Source organism: Cnephaeus nilssonii (assembly GCF_951640355.1).
Source record: "Cnephaeus nilssonii genome assembly, chromosome: 13".
Taxonomy (NCBI): domain Eukaryota; kingdom Metazoa; phylum Chordata; class Mammalia; order Chiroptera; family Vespertilionidae; genus Cnephaeus; species Cnephaeus nilssonii.
This window is the reverse complement of record NC_137084.1, coordinates 9,036,233-9,056,247: the sequence shown is the minus strand read 5'-3', so window position 1 is coordinate 9,056,247 and position 20,015 is coordinate 9,036,233. Positions and strand designations below refer to the sequence as shown.

The 20,015-nt window shown below is 36.8% G+C and overlaps 1 protein-coding gene across 2 annotated transcripts in view; it reads right to left on the bottom strand.

Annotated features, from left to right (window-relative positions):
- Nucleotides 1-4,069: 4,069 nt before the first annotated feature.
- CAPRIN1 (cell cycle associated protein 1) overlaps nucleotides 4,070-20,015 on the bottom strand; it is a 40,378-nt gene continuing 24,432 nt past the window's right edge. The window contains exons 7-19 of one of the 2 annotated variants that reach the window (XM_079787071.1): nucleotides 19,308-19,445; nucleotides 18,901-18,953; nucleotides 18,737-18,823; nucleotides 16,674-16,829; nucleotides 16,482-16,590; nucleotides 14,058-14,119; nucleotides 13,502-13,612; nucleotides 13,129-13,278; nucleotides 12,086-12,236; nucleotides 8,270-8,464; nucleotides 7,683-7,783; nucleotides 6,776-6,839; nucleotides 4,070-5,250 (exon numbers count right to left, since the gene is read on the bottom strand). In XM_079787071.1, coding sequence (XP_079643197.1) covers nucleotides 5,186-5,250; nucleotides 6,776-6,839; nucleotides 7,683-7,783; nucleotides 8,270-8,464; nucleotides 12,086-12,236; nucleotides 13,129-13,278; nucleotides 13,502-13,612; nucleotides 14,058-14,119; nucleotides 16,482-16,590; nucleotides 16,674-16,829; nucleotides 18,737-18,823; nucleotides 18,901-18,953; nucleotides 19,308-19,445 — 1,442 coding nt within the window. In that variant the 3' untranslated portion in view covers nucleotides 4,070-5,185. The remainder of the gene's footprint in view (nucleotides 5,251-6,775; nucleotides 6,840-7,682; nucleotides 7,784-8,269; nucleotides 8,465-12,085; nucleotides 12,237-13,128; nucleotides 13,279-13,501; nucleotides 13,613-14,057; nucleotides 14,120-16,481; nucleotides 16,591-16,673; nucleotides 16,830-18,736; nucleotides 18,824-18,900; nucleotides 18,954-19,307; nucleotides 19,446-20,015) is intronic. The other variant, XM_079787072.1, reaches the window with a different exon arrangement.

The following is a 20,015-nucleotide window of genomic DNA, read 5'->3' as shown; positions in this document are numbered from 1 at the left end:
TAGATCGTTGAACTTAACAAATTCAACTGCTTGACACTTCTTTTCGGACACCTCAAATTCATCATGTCTGAAGCCGGGCTCATTTCCCTTGCTCCCTGAAACTTTCCCCAAAGCAAGACACTTCTAAAGCTGATGTAATCAGCGCCATCACCCATCTAGTCCAATTTCTTTATTCAACAGTCACCATGCCAGGCACAAGGGATAGTAACCACAACGTTCCTGTCCTTCGTGAAGCTTCAGGTAGGTTTTAAGTGGTATTAAAGCTAAAACATCCAGTGATTAAGGGTACTGCGCAAAGACCCAAACTTAGTGAAAATCTTGGCAAAGTGTGGCCAGAGTAATGAGCAAAAAGAAAAAGATCAGGGCAGGTAATGAAGGGCATGTGGGCCACTGATTTAGACTTAACTCCAGGTGTGATGGGAAACCACTGCAGTTTGGGATACAGGGAAGTGACAAAATCTGTCCTCTAAAAAGGCTCACTCTGGTCACTATGCACAAGTTATAGCAAGAATAGAAGCAGGGAAAACCATTATACGCTACTGTAGTTAACTTCTGAGCTGGTATTGGTGATAGTCACAACTGCTATATGACTCAGGATATATTTTCAAGGTAGAACCATGTGGATTTGCATAAGGACTAGGTATAGGGTATGAAAGGAAATTCAAGACGATGTCCCAGATGTGTTTGCTCTAAGTAACTGGAAGAATGTGGGCTAATCAAGGGATCAAGTTGGCATACTCACCACATTCAAATGAAGACAGCATGAATTGCCTCAAGCATTTGGGACCTAGAAATATTTCACAGTAAAATGCTAATTGTGTCAAAGTCATGAGATTAAATGAGGTCATCTAAGGAAAAAATATTAACTAAAGTTAAGTCTGATAACCAAGGCCCAGGGAACTCAGCAAAGTATATAGATAGGAAATACATAGAATCCATTCACCACCCTCCACGTTTTGTATTTCATACATGAGTTACTTTAACAGGCATCTCTTGACCCGTACATTTTCTTCTCAACACTGCACGGAGTGTTCTTTAAAATGGCATTTATTAGGAGGCCCACCATCCTTCCCCCTGTACACACAGCTCAAAAATCTCCGATAGTCCCCATCTACCCTTACAAAATAAAACTTAACATGGCATGTAACTATAAAGACACCTATAGTGGTTTGTGTGTGCTTCTTCCGCCTCTCACTGTACTAAGTCTGTATTCTCACTTGAGCCAGATAGCATTCTCAGTCACTGGAGATTTGACCTTTGGACATACTTTCCTCTCACCTTCTTTGCCTCCTTCTTCAGGTCTTAGTTCAACATCCCTTTCAATGAAGCCTTTCCTGATCGTTTTGACTAGGTCACATCCTATCAGTCATGGCCTTAAAAGCTATGCTACTCCATCGTGGCATTTGCTACACTTTAATGCCACATCAGTATCTTTAGATGGTTCAGTGAAAGGAACCACAGTGATTTTTGTCACCACTGAATGCTCAGTGCTTGGCATGCCTGGCAAAGGCTACCCAAATTTTCTCAATGAAGGTTTAGTTCAGTGGCTCCCTAATATAAACACAGGACTCAAAGAAAACTAGTACTTACAAATAACACAAGATTAGGTGAACCTTCACTATACATATTCAAAGAGCCAGTCTTCTGCATGGGAATGGATTAGGCTTCAGAGCAGCTGTTAAAGGTATTGAAAGCCTGTTGAGAATACTGTAGTCCTGTCCTCTTAGAAATCAAGACTACCAAAGAGATGTCTTTAAGCTTTTTCCTCTCCTCCTAAGTGTAAGGAACACATCTTTACTTAAAGTTTGCTGAATGGTATATGCAACTAAGGCAGACTTCACTCAAGGACAATAAGGAATAAGACTTTAATGATTTAATCTAATGTAATTAAAACATTCACTAGTCTTCTCCAGTATTTTTGTAGAATTCAAAATTGGAAAAGGTGTGATGAGCCTTAATTTACTTTCCGTTTCCTGAGGGTTTTCCTTCCCCATTACCTCTTTAGAAGGGATAAGTTCAAGGGCAATACCAACTCTTAAATATAGTCAACAAAACTTAAGAGGCTTAACAAGAACTCAGTGAGTTAGGAATTCAGGAGCTTAAAGATGAAATGAAGGGTTTGAACTCAGTGCTTATCTGTATCCCATTTCCCCCTAATTAGGTATGTCATTGAAAATAAAATGAATAATACAAATTTCCTAAGACACTTATAAGACTGACTACTCAACTACCTTCTACATTTTATGAATTGGTTGTCAACAAAGCACCTCCGTTCATGAGCCTTCTGATAATAAACACATTCTCATTTCTCCTATAAGTGGGAAAGTCTCCCATGTTGCATAAATGAGGCAAAACAACTATACAAGCTAACCGATTAAAAAATATGTAAAGGATACTTACTTTAGTATCAAGGTAACAATGATCAAGAAAAACTCTTCCCTATTCTTTAGGGATATTAGGATCTGAAAATTAAATTGCCCTAACCAAGGCAATCCATGACATTCTACCTTAAAGCTTTAAAACAAAAGCCACATTATCCATGTGAGATGACTGGTATTTGTGCATTTACAAAAATTCTTTGTATGTATGGAGTCTTGCTATACCAAGAAGCTACAGTGACACATGTGACAATCATTTCCTTGCAACTCTGCTAATATATGCATTTGACCAAACAAAAGCCTTTCTGCAGATAGATAGGACAAGTATATTAATATATTAGACAGAATACTTAGAACCAAGACTCAGATCTTAATGGAACCTTTTACAAAGTTCTCTGCCTCAGACTGAGGTATTCCTTTAAAAAATATAGCCTCGCCCCAGCCGGTGTGGCTCACCGGTTGAGCATCAACCCAGGAACCAAGAGGTTGCGGGCTCCATCCTCAATAGGGACAGTGCAAGAGGCAGCCAATCGATGATGTTCCTCTCTCATCCATGTTTCTATCCCTCTCCCTCTCTGTCTCCAAAAAAAAAGAAATCAATAAAAAATTATTTAAAAATATAGTCTGAATTGAAGCATAAACGCTTTACATTTACACTGTAATGGTAGAATGCTAAAAAAAATACATAGTACTTCAAAAACATATAATCAAACAAACACCTTTACACATTCACAACATCTACACTAATGCATAGAATTTTGAAATGTAGAAAGTGTTTCTCCCCATCCCATCTCTGAACTGATTGAGATCAGAACTTATTTACTTCAATTTTGATTGTAAATGTCATGAAATTCTTTTCTACACAGATAGCAAATTTAGTTTTATAGAGGACTGTAAGCATACATCTAGGGATTACCCAATAAACCACGAATATTCTATATAATCCCTCTAAAATACACGTAACATATGGTTGTGGTACATCCCAGGCAGATGTCATTTAAAGCACACAAGGGGAGGTGCCAACAAAATAAGTACTCATTTGCAAATGTAAACAGATAACCCTCCAATATGATGTACCACAACCACACATGAAAGTCAAGAACTTACTTTATTTTAAAATAAACATTGAAGATTCCCCCCCACTCCCCACCACCCTACAAAACTTTTGCATGTGGAATGTTCAACAGCCTATCCATTTTAGGTTAAAACCAGCAAAAACTCCAGTTGTCTAATGATGAATATTTGAGAATAGTTTTGTGCTGAGCACCTACTGAAAAAAAATTCCTTAGCTAAAGGCTGAAAAAATGTAACTTCTGCACAGAAACTATCATTAACTTAGTAACCTTTGCTTAATAGGTGGGCTTAGTTCTCCATGAAGTCCAAGTGGGATACGACCAGCAGCATTGAGTTCATAGGCACACAGAACTAAATGCTCAAACTGCTAGCACATATTCCAGCATAGTACATAAATTACTAAACTGTCAATGTCCATCAAAATATGTGACTCTCCCTATTCATCTAAGGAAGGAATCACCACTTTGAATATAAATCCCTCCAGGAGAAAAGGATAATTAGGGTTAGACAAATTTAAGTACTATAGAAATAGCTGCTGGAGATGACCACAAAATTTGAAACACTAACAATGCATGATTGAACAGCTGCTAGCTGTTGAACACCAGTGTTTCAAGATGCAACTTTTATAAACATGTTTTATTTGTTTTGCTTATACCATCAGAACTGAGACTACCGACTGTCATTTCCCTAAAATAGGGAAATCAATCTAACATATACTGGTGCTTTTCAAAAGATAGCAATTTAAAAGGGTGGTAGCAGCAGGCATTTGATATCTTTTAAAAACCTTCAGACTGCAAGAAAACGTGTGGCCAAAAGTGTTAGGATTATCCATTATAGATTTTCATCAGTACCTGTACCACTTCAGGTGACAAAACAGCAAGATCCAAGGATTAGTGACAGACAATGAGCATCATAAGGAATGATAGGTATTACCAATCCTTACAAAAATCATTGTCAAAGAAAATGTTATGTGTTCAAAAGGTATCTAAATACTTCACATTAAGTACAGAAGCGGTGATCCAGATTACATCCCATATTTGTTGCATATTTTTCAAAAAGTGCCAATCAAAGCCTAATTTTGCATTTTGGCTTTGTCTTACACAGTGTCAGCTGTTAGGAAGCAATTTACATGTTTTTAACCACAGTCATTTGGCCAAGGATGAATAGTGCTGTGTCAAAGCTGGTAGCCAACCTTATATGTGTGATTAAGGGCCCATGCGTAATTTGATGTGCATCTAAACGTTCAGTGCTCCAATTTAACTGGAAAAGTTGTGAAATGCAGTTTTTCTGCCAAACCAAACTCCTTCCATCTTCCTTTCAAGGGAAATGTTTTTGTCAATTACCATTGAATAATGCTAGGGTTGATTTGTAGACTTTATCCAATGTCACAAGTCAATCTTGCTTTTTCCAAGCCACTTCGGTTAACTATGGAGATATTATCACCCTGTAAAGTATATTATGTTTTACTCCTAAGCAAGGGTGAGGAATCTGAGTATCATGTGCAAGGCTCAAGATGACGCTTAGGACAGAACATGCAGAGTAAAAATAGTTTCCTTCCATATCCAGGTAATATAAAGCTGACAATGGTAGTCCTGTCTTTATGGGATGAAAACAGTCCCTTTACAATAAGTTTTCTGAAAGGGAGAACAAATAGATAATAACTCTTCTGGTAACATATTATGGTACACTGGCCAGTGTGTTTTTGGCGATTAAACATAATCCTGTGAATCAGATTAATTCACTTGCTGAGTGTTCATTTGCGGCATCCCTCTGTTGGGTCTTGGGGGCCCTCCACGACCTAGAAGACAAAAATGGCATTTGGTTTTTCTTTCAAATACTATTTGTTTTGCCTTCAAGCAGATTTTCATCTGAAGTCAAGAAGCATGTGGGTAGCTTGTCACCACATTATTAGGTTTAAGAGGTCAATATTTCAGTGTTCAAGTTTCACCTGTCCTGGAAGTTGTCATGCCCAAATTTGCTCATGTTCTCTAGCTAAAAGAAGAGTAGAGCTAATGGAGTATTCCACCAGTACTCATTCATTCATTCATTCAACAAGTATTTATTGAGTGCCTACTATGTGCCAGGCACTGTCATCAGGCGTTGGAAATAGATACAGCAGTGAAAACAGACAAGGTACCTGCTCTCATGGAGCTTACATTCTAGTGTACACTCTAGCTTATTACATTTCAGTAGTAAGTAACATCATACTATCAAAATTAATAAAAGCACCAGAATGAAAAACAGACCTTATTACCTAAACTTTTAAAAAGAAACTACATAACATTGAAAATTGTATAATGACTTGTAACAGATAAAATAACTTTTTACATGCTGTTAAAACAATTTTTAGCTACCAGTCAACTCAACTTTCATAGAATATGCTACAAGGTGAAAATGAACATAACTCACATTCACATGCAAATATCCTTTGATATTTCAAGTCAATAATTTCCCAGTGATCCATTAATTTTTTAAAAATGCACCTTTTGCTGGCCAGTTTCTATTAGCATTAAAATCAAAGTACTTTATAATTCCTCCTAAATATACATTTTATACATGTGATGGCCAATAACTAGAGGAAACCTCTTCAATTTACATCCTTCAAATAAGAGAACCATTTAGAACTTCAGATCATATGAAATGCTACTTCTGTTACATAGGTTGACTTCCTGCCCAAATAGTACGAAGTAGTTTTCCTACAGTAATAGACAAACCCAAAAACTCTTAAAAGCTGTATTTTTAAATATTTAATTAGTTAGGAATTTGGAGGTTTTGTTTAAAAGTCAGAAATAAATGGGTATTTATATAATAGTGGTCCAAAAGGCATTGAAATTTCAATTAAGTTCTATGACTTCTAAATGGTTCTCTAAATGTAACTATGGCTTATCTGGCCATTAAAGGGTCTCTGGCCCTAAAATATAATATGCATGTTTCAAAAATAAAAGAGGAATAATAAATTTATATAAATGTTCAATCTCATTCCAAAAATGTCTTACAAAATGTTTCAGTAAGTACTTCCTAAAAACATTTAGCAGGTTTTAGGACCTGAAAAATAATTTGCAGTTGGAAAAACATTTTTTTTCTGAGGAGGAAAAATGTTCTAGTTTTTGAGACAGAATAGTAACAGGGAAAGTCATTCAAAAAATTAAATTTGGTTCAAGATAAGTTTTAGAAACAGAGCATTTCATTTAACCCCTTGCAACAAGTCTGGAAATGATCAATGTATTCCTAACCAGTAACCTACATGCAGATTATGAACAGCTCTTCCAAGGCCAGAACAGAAGCTCCACTTAGGAACTAGGATCACCACCACAAAATATTACCTCGTGGGGCTCCCCGTGGTCCATTCTGCCCAGAGCCTCGCTTGAAATTCTGCTGATATCCGTCCTAAAAGACATGCTAGTTAGTACTGAAGAGAAGAGAAGGTAATTTTTAAATCCTTAGCCACCTAGATTCTTAGTCAAATACTTGCAAAATACAGAACTCTTCCTTATTCTTTTAGACATTTCAATGTAACTATTATTCTATAATTGTTATACTCCTATTCTTAAGAATGTTCAATGAAATATTTTCTTTCTCTCTGCTCTTAAAAAAAATCATTGTTTTTAACAGATGTTCTTAAATGAGTACCTACACTAAGTGCTAAAAAATGGAAAAGTCATCATTCTCCATAATGAAGTATCTTGTAAAAAGATACAAAATCAGCCCTAGCTGGTTCGGCTCAGTGGATAGAGCATCGGCCCAGGGACTGAAGAGTCCTGGGTTCGATTCCGGTCAATGGCACATGCCTGAGTTGTGGGTTCAATCCCAAATAGGGGGTGTGCAGGAGGCAGCCAATCAATGATTCTCTCTCATCACTGATGTCTCTCTCTCCCCGCCTCTCCTTCCTCTCTGATTTCAATAAAAATAATTTTAAAAAACAACAACACAGGTATAAAATCAGCCCAAATTAGTTAATCAAGTCCATCAGGAAACTACAGCCCAGACAGTATGGTTCAGTGATTGAGCATCAACCTATGAACCAAGAGGTTGAGGGTTCGATGCCCGGTCAAGGCACATGCCCAGGTTGTGGACTCCATCCCCAGTGGGGGATGTGCAAGAGGCAGCTAATCAATGCTTCTCTCTCCCTTCTCCTCTCTGAAACCAATAAAAATATATTTTAAAAAGAAACTATAATCACTTTCATTGGTATATTTCAGTCATTTTGTATTTTAAAACAACTTTACCTACCCGCTGATAGCCAGAGTAGTCCCGGGGAGCACTGAACTGAGACTGTGTGTAACCACTGTTCGGAGTGTTAGAGAATGAAGGGCGGTAACCATCATATCCTCCTAAAATTTAGGACAAGAGAATAATTTTCTTATCTTCACAAGGAATGTTTACTTTCTTACTACCTACTGACCAAGGGAAGAACTAAAAAATTATAAACCATGATAGTTATTCATATTAATTTCTAATCTCCTGACCCAATTTGTTTACATATTTCTATGAGCATTAATTAGAAAATGAAATTTTCTCCCATCCATGCACATACACACAAAAAAAGGAAAAAAAAAAAAAAAAAAACAACCAAAAAAATATCACTAAGGTCTGATAATATATAGAAAGCAATTATCCCTTATAGGACAATAGTTGGCATGGATCTAACACTTATAAAAAACTCAATGTCAATTTAAATGACTATCAAAATATGTAGAAGTTTTTAAACTATATAGGAGACTAATGCAGAGAGAGACATATCTTTCCCCAAAACATGACTATTTCTATGTATTTTACAAATCAGGAAAGGGCATGAATTTGGTGGTGTTAATTTTTACCTCTGAATCCATTTGCAGGGCCCCTGTATCCATTCATCAAGCCTCTAGCACCACGAGAGCCTCCACGAGACACACCACGACTATTGTAATAGGGCTGACTGCTACGAGGAAATCCAGTGTTCTGCTGGGGAGGCTGCTGGTGGTTACCAGTCACTTGATGGGGCTGGTCCTGGGATCCATGGTAAGTGCCAACCACTATAATAAAAGAGAGGAAAAAGACATGTATATATACACACACACACTATACACAGCTCAATACAATTTGTTCTCCCACATGCTTTCTGGCTTACAAAGAATCTTATACAGTCTCCTCAAAATTTAATTCTGGCTTTACACAAATTTTCATATTAATAGGGAAAACTACACATCAAAAGTCCCTGCTTTGCTCCTACAAGAGAATGCAAATCTCCAACAATTCTGTATATCTGAAAGCACACAATTGTATGAGAACACACAATTCTATCCTTCCAAATTATTTGAAAAGCTATATTAAACATCTTCTGAGAGGCAAAGCCTATTAGCACAAGAGACCAAAAATAATTAAAAAGATCTCACATACAGAAACAGTAAAATTATCATTTTATACCATTTACTTACTTATTTTCATTACAAGGTTCCTTAGTAGTTGAAGCTTTCTTATTCTTTTAAATCTCCCTCAAATTTAGTGAAAACATACCAAAAAATGTTTCCATAACTAAGCTACAATATTCAGTCAATTACAAAGATAAACCAGCAGAGGCCTTCAACTTGTACCCCCCCTTAATTCTTGATTCATTTCAAGCACTTGAGTGCAGCCAATTTTGAAGACAGTTAAATGATACACTGGCATGCAGCCAACTAGAATGAAAGGAAGGTCTTAGAAGGCCCACTACTCTGCACCCGTCCTCCTCAGTGAGGGATCTAGAAATCTTCAAATGTTAAATACCAAGGCACATCTCTGCTATTATGCCAAGGTTTGCAATTTTCATAATTCATGGGGTGGGGGAGGAAAAAAACGGGGTGCTAATTATACCTTTGGGAGGTGAGGAAAGTAGAGACCACAGGAAGGCCTGCCTATACCCCAGGAACAAAACCAGCCGCCTCTAGCCAGCCCAGATCTCCCATGCTTGGGCAGAAAGAAAAGGTGGCGTGACTCTCGAAAATCTTTACCTGACATATTTTATATACTCAAGAAACCCCAAGAACATTTTAGTTCTTCGAATGCTATTTTTCAATTAAAGGACTAGAAAATGTCTAGGAAGGAAGGGATCATGACTCCTTTTTCAACTATGTAATGGAACAAATACACTATTATTTACAATGTGATCTTTAGATTAATTACCTTTTACTGCATTCCCAAAATTTAAAATTACAAGCAAATATCACCAGTACAAGTAACATTTTCTATCTAAAAAGATTCATTTGTACGCAGGTAGAAAGTAGGTAAAAGAACCGAATTTTCGACTCACTTTTTATCACTAAGAATTAATGTTGGTCAAATCTCACTGTAAGAAACTCAGAGCAAAACAATTAAAGAGTAATCTTTATTTAAAAATACCAGAATTCCTTTTCTCCTTTAATTCAAATTAAACAAAACTTCTGGAATGATGGGACACACTGATTTGTTCAACAACTATCCGAGTGCCATCAACATGCCAAGCATGTCCTAGACATCAGGGATGTACCAGTTACTAACGTACAATCTTTGCCCAGATGGACATTTTAATAATGGGAGATAAGTGAATAAAATACACATACAAGTGAAAACATCTATATAGTATCAGGTAATAAGTGATGAAGACTAAACCATAGCAGGATAAATGAGTGACCAAAGTGAATGTGATATATTTAGACAGGGCAATGAAGGGAGGTCTCTGTAAGGTGCTATCTGAGCAAAAACCTAAAAAAAAGCCAATAAACAAAGCCACGCAAACATTAGTGGAAGCAAGTTTCAGGCAATAAGGAGGAGTGTAAAGTCCATGAGAGAGCAGAGAACCTGCTGTGCTTATGGCTGCTATGGAAGGAAATAGGATATACACAGGATCAAGGCGGGGACCAGATCATAAAGGACCTTATAAACCAAAGACTTTGGATTGCTTTTCTAAATAAAATGGAAAGTCACTGAAAGGTTTTGAACAAGAGCAAGACATCTGATGTACATTTTAAAATCATCACTCGGGGCTACTGTGTGGAGAACAGACTGGGCTAGAGGTTTAAGTTTAAATAACAAAATATATGGTCTGATTTTGCTTTTTTATTGAAAACTAGAGGCCCGGTGCATGAAATTTGTGCACGGGGGGATGTGTCCCTCAGCCCAAGCCTGCACCCTCTCTCCAACCTGGGACCCCTCGAGGGATGTCCGACTGCCTGTTTAGGCCCGATCCTATGTGATCATGCCTAAACAGGCAGTCGGACATCCCTCTCACAACCCAGGACTACTGGCTCCTAACCACTTGCCTGCCTGCCTTCTTGATTGCCCCTAACCGCTTCTGCCCGCCAGCCTGATCACCCCCTAACCACTCCCCTGCCAACCTGATTGATGCCTAACTGCTCACCTGCCAGCCCGATTGCCCCTAACTGCCCTCTCCTGCAGCCCCGGTCACCCCCAACTTCCCTCCTCTGCCGGCCTGGTCACCCCTAACTGCCATCTTGTGTGTTGGAGTGATAGTCAATTTGCATATTACTCTTTTATTAAATAGGATGTCTGTGAATGTATGCAGTTAATCTTTATAAATAATGTCTTTTAAAATAACAACAAAAGGTTATCTATCTAGCTCAAGTGCTTCCGTCAATTAGTGAACTCAAGTAGAATATAAGAGCAAGATAGTTTGAAATCAACTGGCACAAGGGGTAAAATTAACAAATATGTAGTAATTACTTTTAATTTCATCACACCATCTGAAAAAAATGGGCAAAATAGCAAGCATGTCAGCACAATGTCAAAAGGTCCTAAATTTACCTGCTCCAAACCAACTTATGAATACTAGTACATGGCAATGAAATAATTAAAGGAGCCTGAGAGCAAGAAGCCCAGTTATTCAGAAGCTGAGCACACACAGCATAACTGACAAATTTCTATCAGATTATGACTGACTTAACCTCCCTACTGATTAGTAAGTGCTGAGTACTATAGGGCGATGTAAGAATTTATTACTGAAAAATCTACCATGTTGATCCAGGTCTAATAAGAAAAGTTCATAGTTACTTAAATCAGTCTGATAAATTCAAAGTAATAACAACTCATATGGTTTTTGCAGGGTTTGCCATAGTTTGTTGTGGGATCCCAATTAAATTCCTAGGAATTAAATAACCAAAGACCTAAAAAGGTATTTCATGTGTTACAAATTTAACAAATCTAAAATATCTTTATCTACTTTATTACTGACAGGTATGATAACAGGCCAAATTACAAACATACTTTCCAACAAGGACTTTTGTTTCAACCAGTCAACCAAATGCAGCCACCACCAACTCCTTACTGCTTCCTGACTTTGTATAACTGAGTGCTGAGTATCATGCCAGCAGGCTTTAATAAATTAGCAATTAAAAGCCAAATTAATCATAATTTGAATAACAAGTTTAATTCCACTAAAGTCATATAATAAAAATGATACTATGAAAGCTCACCTACCAAAGGAAAATGGGTATAAGACTGCATGTTATTCATATATAGCAAATCCATACTCAATTTAACTCGGGATCAAAAATGCAAAATTGGTAAGGTCTAATGTAAAACAAAAACTCCTGGATGCAGCCACTCTACAGTCTAAACTGTCCTACGCTGTCAACACCTGCATTGGAAAGCAAGCAGCCAAGGAGTGACCCTGGGTTTCCTACCTGTTTGAAGCTGTTCTTGCTGAAGCTCTGTTTGCTCTACTTGGTGAGGCTGACTGGAAAAGCTCTGGTTATAACTGGCCTGGTACTGATTCTGCTGTTTTAAAGTTTCTGGTTCATTAACAGGAGGAACTGGGGCATTCATATTGAACACCTGTAAGTAAATAAATGATTAGTTCATCCAGTTATGTTAATAATTTCCTCACTTTTAACATGGCAGACTCCAATGCTGGTTTTACCTCAAATGAAGTCTCAAACATCACACACACACACACACACACACCCTTCAATTAATGCACTTCAATGTGGAAAAAAATATGCCATACAGCACTTAAAACAGAGCATTATGAGTGTGCATTTTAAAAATCTAAAGACATATAATCAATAGCCTTGGAAATTCTATTATAAATGACAAATCTGTATAAAAGGCATAAACCCCTGATACAATATCAGTTACACAATTTTTCTATAAACTTGAGATATGAGTTGAATATTTACTTGTTATTTTATTTTTATGATATTTTCAATCACAAGTTAATATTTTAAGTATTTAACACTATGAATTTTCCTATGAGCACTGATTTAACTCTATCCCACTGATTATTTTCCATTATTATTTTCTACAAACTGCAATTTAGAGATGTTTACTGAAGAACCAGGGTGAAGTACCATACTGCCTGAAATTTACTTTGATATACTTCAGTAAACAATTAAGCAAATATAGCAAAATGTAAACAACTGTTAAATCTAGGTGACAATGTTTATATATGGCTGTTATTTTGGTCTACTTTTCTGCATGTTTAAAATTTTGTTAATCAAATCAAAAGGGTGCAACTGTAAAACAAGAAGATATGATCACATAACTCCTAAGACTCAAATCTACCTCTGGAAGCAGGAAAATCAGAGTTTAGGTTCAATTAAATATACCCTACAGTTAGGGTAGATGCAGACTCAAGCACAAAGTTAAATGAAGACCTTTTGTTGAAACTCTAGCATGATAATAGTACACACTAGGTACTCAATGTTGGTTGAATTAATTTGCCTACCGTTTGCATGGATTGGAATGGAGCTGCATTTACATTGATTCCACTGCTATGTAAAGGTTTGCTTGTCCCAGCCTGGAACACTTGTGGCTGAGAGGCAGCAGGAAGGGATGAGGATGCTGAAGTCTGGTCTGCATTTAAAGAGATTGTTGCCTAAACACAAAGTGAATAGATGCACTTTAGTGATAAACTACACTTAGCCAAGGCTACTGCCCATATGTGTATTAACAAACTTAACTATTTCATGAAATAAAAATACTGTAGGTACATGCATTAGGTCCAAAATGAAGAGTCACTATATTAACAGTAATTTACATCAGCCCAATTCATGAATAAGCACCTCATCAAGTTTATATGACCTGGTAACAGAACTTGCCTGAATCTGATCAATTGGTTCCTTTTGTGGTCGTTGCTCTGTAGCATGAGAAGGCTGGTACAAGGGTTGAGATGCTGTATACCCTTCACTTGTGGATGAAACCAAAGGAACCTACACGGAAATAAAGTAATCAAAGCTTCTTTCTGTTGTAAGCCAACTCTAATACATGCAAAGCTAAAAAAAATAAATGTACCTGTTAAGTAAACTATAAAACCTAACAACTACAAAAAATACATATATTATTGAAGCTCAAAGTTAAACACTAGTTCAGTTATAAGGTCCCCACAAATGCTTCTAAAATGGTAATATCTGCACTGAATTTTAGAATTATGTCTAAAAGCTACTTCTTTCATTATAATAAACTATTATTTAAAAAAAAAATTAGAAAACAATTTTAAACATCACCAAGAAAAATAAATGTAGACATAGAAATAAAGCTACACATGCCAGATTTGGACACCCATCAAATTCATACCTGACTTTCATAAGCTAACTAAGAAAGTGACTGAAGAACTGGCTAAAAACAAACCCGCAAAAATATTTATATCACTCTTACCTGTGAAGTTTCTGGTTGTACGGGAACTTGATTAGGTTGAGCAAGTCTAGATTCAGAATGAACTGAAAAATTGACCAAAAAAATATCGTTATACAAAATTAAATTTTTTCAAAGATGTCTAAATACCTTTTACTTTGTAGCAAAAGGCAAAATTCTATAGCCGAATTCTAAACAAACTGTTAGCAATCATGAAGATACTTTGAATTTTAGCTTTCAAGTGAGTATTGTGTTTACTGGTAATCATTATTAATCAACTCTCACAATGGCTTTCATTCTGTTTTACAAAGGTAAAGATGTTAGTGATAAAGTATTAACAGAGGTAGAGAGCAGCCTTAGCTGAGGTTTGGCTCGGTGGATAAAGCGTCGGCCTGTGGACTGAAGGGTACTGGGTTCGATTCCGATCAAGGGCACATGCCCAAGTTGGGGGCTCCATCCCCGGGAGGGGGCGTGCAGGAGGCAGCCAATCAGTGATTCTCTCATCATTGATGTTTCTATCTACCTCCCCCTTCCTCCCTGAAATTAATAAAAATATATTTGAAAAAAAGAGTTAGAGAGCAGAACAGGTAAGAATCAGTGCCAGTGTTATCCATGAAAAAGCCTTCTAAAGTAGTAACTATAAAATAGCATTACTCTTAAGTCCTTAGATAATACTCAGTATTATTTTAACATTAACAAGTTTCAGTATAATCTCAAATGTTTCCACACAAAAAAATAAAAAAGTATACTTTTAAAATGTCTATATTCAATTCAGTGTACATATTATTGCCAACTCCCACCATCTTTCCATTCCCCTCCTAAACAAGATCAAAAATAAAAAATACAGGATCTTGCCCTGGCTGGTTGGGTATTATCCCGTGCACTGAGAGGTCACCCAGTTTGTTTACCAGTTAGGCCACATGCCTGGGTTTTGGGCTCAATCCCCGGTAGGGGGCGTGCAAGAGGCAGTCTATTGATGTTTCTTCCTCCCTCCCTCTCTTAAAAAAAAAAAAATCAATGAAGCATATTCAAATACATTAATTAAATAAAAAATACAGGCTCTTTCGTTAGTCACTTAAGATTGCCTGTTCCCATGGACAATCTAATGCAGCAGGAAAGTCCGAATGGTTGGCGACCGCTGATCTAATGGACTCAGCATTTCCTTACCTGAGTTACATGCATGCTTTAGCACAACTTAACAGCTTAGAAAACTATTTTCTTCCTCCAGTGGAGCTCAGAAAATGAATGCCAATAACTCTGATTCCTTTCTAACAGGCCAACCGCCTAACCTTGATCTTTTTTCTAACTCTTGGTAGAGATGTGACCAAGATGAGCTCCCTTTGCTTGGGAAAAATCCCAACTACCTTACCAGAATAACTGTCATTAAACATGCTATTACTCAGCAATGCTTTTTATGTAACATTTAAAATTATACATTAAATGTGTTACTTTGCATAGTTTCACTTTTGTGCCCTTAATGCTGAAATTTTCTGGGAAGAAAACAAGACTAAAAATCACTAATGATCCACTTAACCCAATAAATGTACCAACTCTACTTAGTGCTGCTATTTAAATAATGGTGTAAGATTAGTGTGAGTCTGAAACTTCAACTGTCTTTTTATATCTTCACCTTTCCTCTTAAGCATTCTCTTACCCACTTGTCTGTTAAATCTCATTTTTAGGTAATAAAATGTTCAGAAAGTCTCCAAAAAATCCAAATTCTTCAGAAAAAAACACCTCTATTATTTTTTATTCCTAGATTCATCTTGACATTTAAAAAGCCCAAGCAAAATTTCATTTACATAAATTAGAGAAACAGGAAAAACTGGTCTATAGTTTGTAAGTCAGGAAGTAATTACCATGGGGCCGGGGGAAGAGGGTAGCCAGTGACTGAAAGGTGACAAAAATAGGCTTCTGGGTACTGATAATGTTCCATTTTTGAGTGCTGGTGTGTTCAGTTTGTGAAAACTCGTCTAAATGTACATTTGCATGTACTTTTCTATTTTTATATACCAATAAAAAGTAATAAAAAAAAAAACACCCAGCCCGCATGGCTCAGTGGTTGAGCATCAACCTATGAACCAGGTCAGTTGAACCAGGTCACCATTCGATTCTTGGTCAGGGGGCACGTGCCAGAGTTGTACGCTCGATCCCCAGTAGGGGATGTGCAGGAGGCAGCTGATCAGTGATTCTCATCAATGATGTTTCTCTCTTTCTCTCCCCAACCCCTTATGTCTCTGAAATCAATAAAAAATATATATATTAAAATATAAAAATTATAGAACTACAGTTAATCATTGCATTATAGGAAACAATGTTTATCATCAAGTTAAAAGGTAGTTCTAAAAGTTAAGCAAGCATTAAAAGAAAAAAAATAATTTTACAAACTTTACAAAACCTGAAAGCATTGGCCCTATATTTATCACATAAAAATGTATCATTACTAACCTGGAGGACAAACCAGCTGGGGCATGTCCATATTTTGTGTTGGATTCATAGGCTGTGCAGATACAATGGCAGGATCAAGTGTCTGGTTTTCAAAATCCAGCATTGAATCCTACAAGGTAGAATACAATGGAAGTAAGTCAAATAATGTAAGCACTTAGACATTCGGTTAGTATTTCATTAAATTGCACATACCTGTATGAAATTATAAGGCCCCTGCATTTGTGCCATAAGGTCCTGTACTCGCTGTCTTCTCACAAGGGGATCTGCCTGAGCCACGGGTGTCAAAGAGTGAGGCTCTGGTACTGAAGGAGACGCAGCCTGAGGTTGCTGCTGGAGTGAATTTACCACCTAAAGTGGGAGAAGGGGAGAGGAGTGGATTGGTAGAATGAAAGCTCTCCATTCATTACCATCATGACAGATCCCCAAACTACATATGCTATCTGTACTGTAAACAGAATAGATTTTAATGCAGTTATTCAAACTGATCACAATTTATGTCAAATTTAACATTCTGATCAATGTTAGAATTCTAAAGTGCTGTCATTCCACAGGATTACCATGTAGCATTTCACAATTACTTTATAGATGGCTTTCAAAGAAAGACTACCAGTTATTTACTTCCTATAAGAATGTATTTTGCTTAAACTGCTAAATCTTCTATATTAACTAAATCTATATATCTGTATTAAATACACTAGAGGCCCCATGCACGAAATTCAGGGAAGAGGAGGCCTTGCTTCCCCTGGCTGCCGGCACCAGCTTCCCTCTGGCAGCCGGGACCTGGGCTTCTCTCTGGCCCTGGTCTAATTAGCATATTATGACATCCGGTCTAATTAGCATATTACACTTTTATTATTATAGATATCTCAGTATCCAATGTGTAATCTGCACTCAAGAAATGTTAGCTATTATTATCATCAAGCTTTGAGTTCCCACCGTTCTATCCTCTCAACCAATACTATAGGCCAAGATCCATCACTTCCTTTAAACTGCTACAAAAGCCAAACCTCACTCTCCCTCTGTGTCCTTTTCCTAGCTCTAATAATTTCTCCTGGTTATCATTTTTAACCCTTTGCACTCGCCTGCTTTTTTCTCGATTCCTTTATTCTACTCGGGATTTAATTTTTTAAATACCCCAGATTTTACAAAGCGTGGCAGTAGAATAAAAAACTGGAGTTTCTTTTCATACAAACTTATTTATTTGGATTTTTTTATATTTCAAATTATTGATACATTCAATACAATTCGACATACGAGCTGCTACCAATGCTAAACTTGTCGAGTCACACTCGACATCCGAGTGCAAAAGGTTAATAATTCCCTGCTCTGCTGGAAAAAAATCACTAAACTTTATTAATCAAATTTATATTCTGCCCTGGCCAGGTGGCTTGTGTACCAAAGGGTTGCAGGTTTGATTCCCCGTCAGGGAACTTATGAGAAGCAACTGATTAATGTTTCTCTCTCACATCAATGTTTCTCCCCTTTATCTTTTTCTTTCTCTCTCTCTCTCTCTTAAAAAAACAAAATCAATTAATGTATCCTCAGGTGAGGATTACAAATGTTTTTATATTCTTCTGTTTGACTTTTTAACCCTGGGCAAGTCATAACCTTCCTTTATAAGGAATATTGAGATCATAGAGCCTGGAAACAAAACAGTGTTAAGGTGAAGGAGAGGAGGAGTCTAAGATGACATTCCAATATATCCCCTGTGAGTAGGATTTTTCTAAAGGTTACCTCTGTGGGAACCCAGGTTTTTATAGAGCAGCCTAATAACAAATACTATACTTTAATACATTAACCTTAACTTATACATGGTTGTAATTTTTTGAAACTGGATAGCATCAGTGATTTATTAAAGTTCCACAGGGATAAACAAATCACCTGTTAAACTGAACAGTCTTGTGTAAAGAGTTTATTACAATAAATGTACTAAGACTAACAATCTTTTTTTTTTAAATATATTTTTATTGATTTTTTTACAGAGAGAAAGAGAGAGGGATAGAGAGTTAGAAACATCGATGAGAGAGAAACATCGATCAGCTGCCTCTTGCACACCCCCTACTGGGGATGTGCCCGCAACCAAGGTACATGCCCTTGACCGGAATCGAACCTGGGACCCTTGAGTCCGCAGGCCGACGCTCTATCCACTGAGCCAAACCGGTTTCGGCAAGACTAACAATCTTAATTTGCTCTTAGGAGACATAAAAATTACTAATTAAAGACAAAAGAAATCAATCTTGTAACAGAACTCTTACCTCGACTGTTTCAACTGCCCAATCATCTACCTGCTCCTTTTCACCACTGCTGAACTGTGTTTCGGCCATAAATTGTCTATTTACATACTGCAAAGCAAAGTAAATGTTTGAGACCTCTGTTTGAAAGGCAGAAAGGGAAAACCAGCATTAAATAAAAATCATACCTCTGTGGATTCAACTTCACTTGGTTCAGTGTATTCCTCTGCTGGCTCAGGTTCTAAGAAGATACAAAAGAGTATAAGGAATCTTTAACCGTTTACCATCACATAATCTGAATTTATTTATAAACTTATAGTTAGCAATAAGTTTCTATACTTTATCATTCTTACAATAATATATTTAGAAAGAATTTTCTTTACTATTTATTCCAGAATAAATTATTTCCGTTTCAATAAATTAGTTCAGTCTGTTTCAATTCTGGGTCAGATATAATGCCAACTAAGAGATACTATGTTAAAACTTCCCTCTATTCTTAGAATTCATGTTATAAAGCAGCATACGGATTATGGTGGTGGCAAAGGAAAGTAAAATCAGGACTGTAAACTAAATCTCATTCCACCTCAGTACTCACCAGCTTCAGCGACCTGGTCTTCAACAGCGGGTGCTGAGGCTGCCTCTTCTTCCTCACATAGCCCGTTCTGGTGGTTGTGGGTGCTATCAAAGTAGTTTGACTGGAAAACACGCTCGACAATTTCCTTTAGAGCTTTATCTAATATCAGAATATTATAATGTTAGACTATTTGAGGTTGCCTGACTTAAAGATTCAACATTCTACAAAATATTGTAAGAAAAAAAACCTCATCAACTGTTACTAAAACATATAAAAACATTAAGTTCCATCAAGAACAGAAATTTATTATAGGATAGGGAACAAAAGCTCCTATTTGTATTAAACTTTGTGGATTTTATGAGTTAGTTTTTTAAAGAGCTGATAATTGTCATTTATTCATTCAATATAGCATCTAATTAATTTTAGTCAATGTGCTAGGCACTGGGGCTAGAAAAGGATATGTAAAAGACACCATATCTGCCCTCCCTAATTTTACAGTCCAATAGAGAAGAGTTATCAAATACTCACAAAAACAGTCAAATTACATCTGTGAAAAGTACTACACAGAAGTCCAATGGATTGGACCTACTCAGAGAGACCACGAGAGGCTTTGCTGGTATAGATGTTGCAAGAGCTGAGATCTGGAAGATGAGTTGTAGAGAAGTGTTTCAAGGCAGAAGCAACAGCATTTACAAAGCCCTATACAAAGAAGAAGCATGCCAAATACAA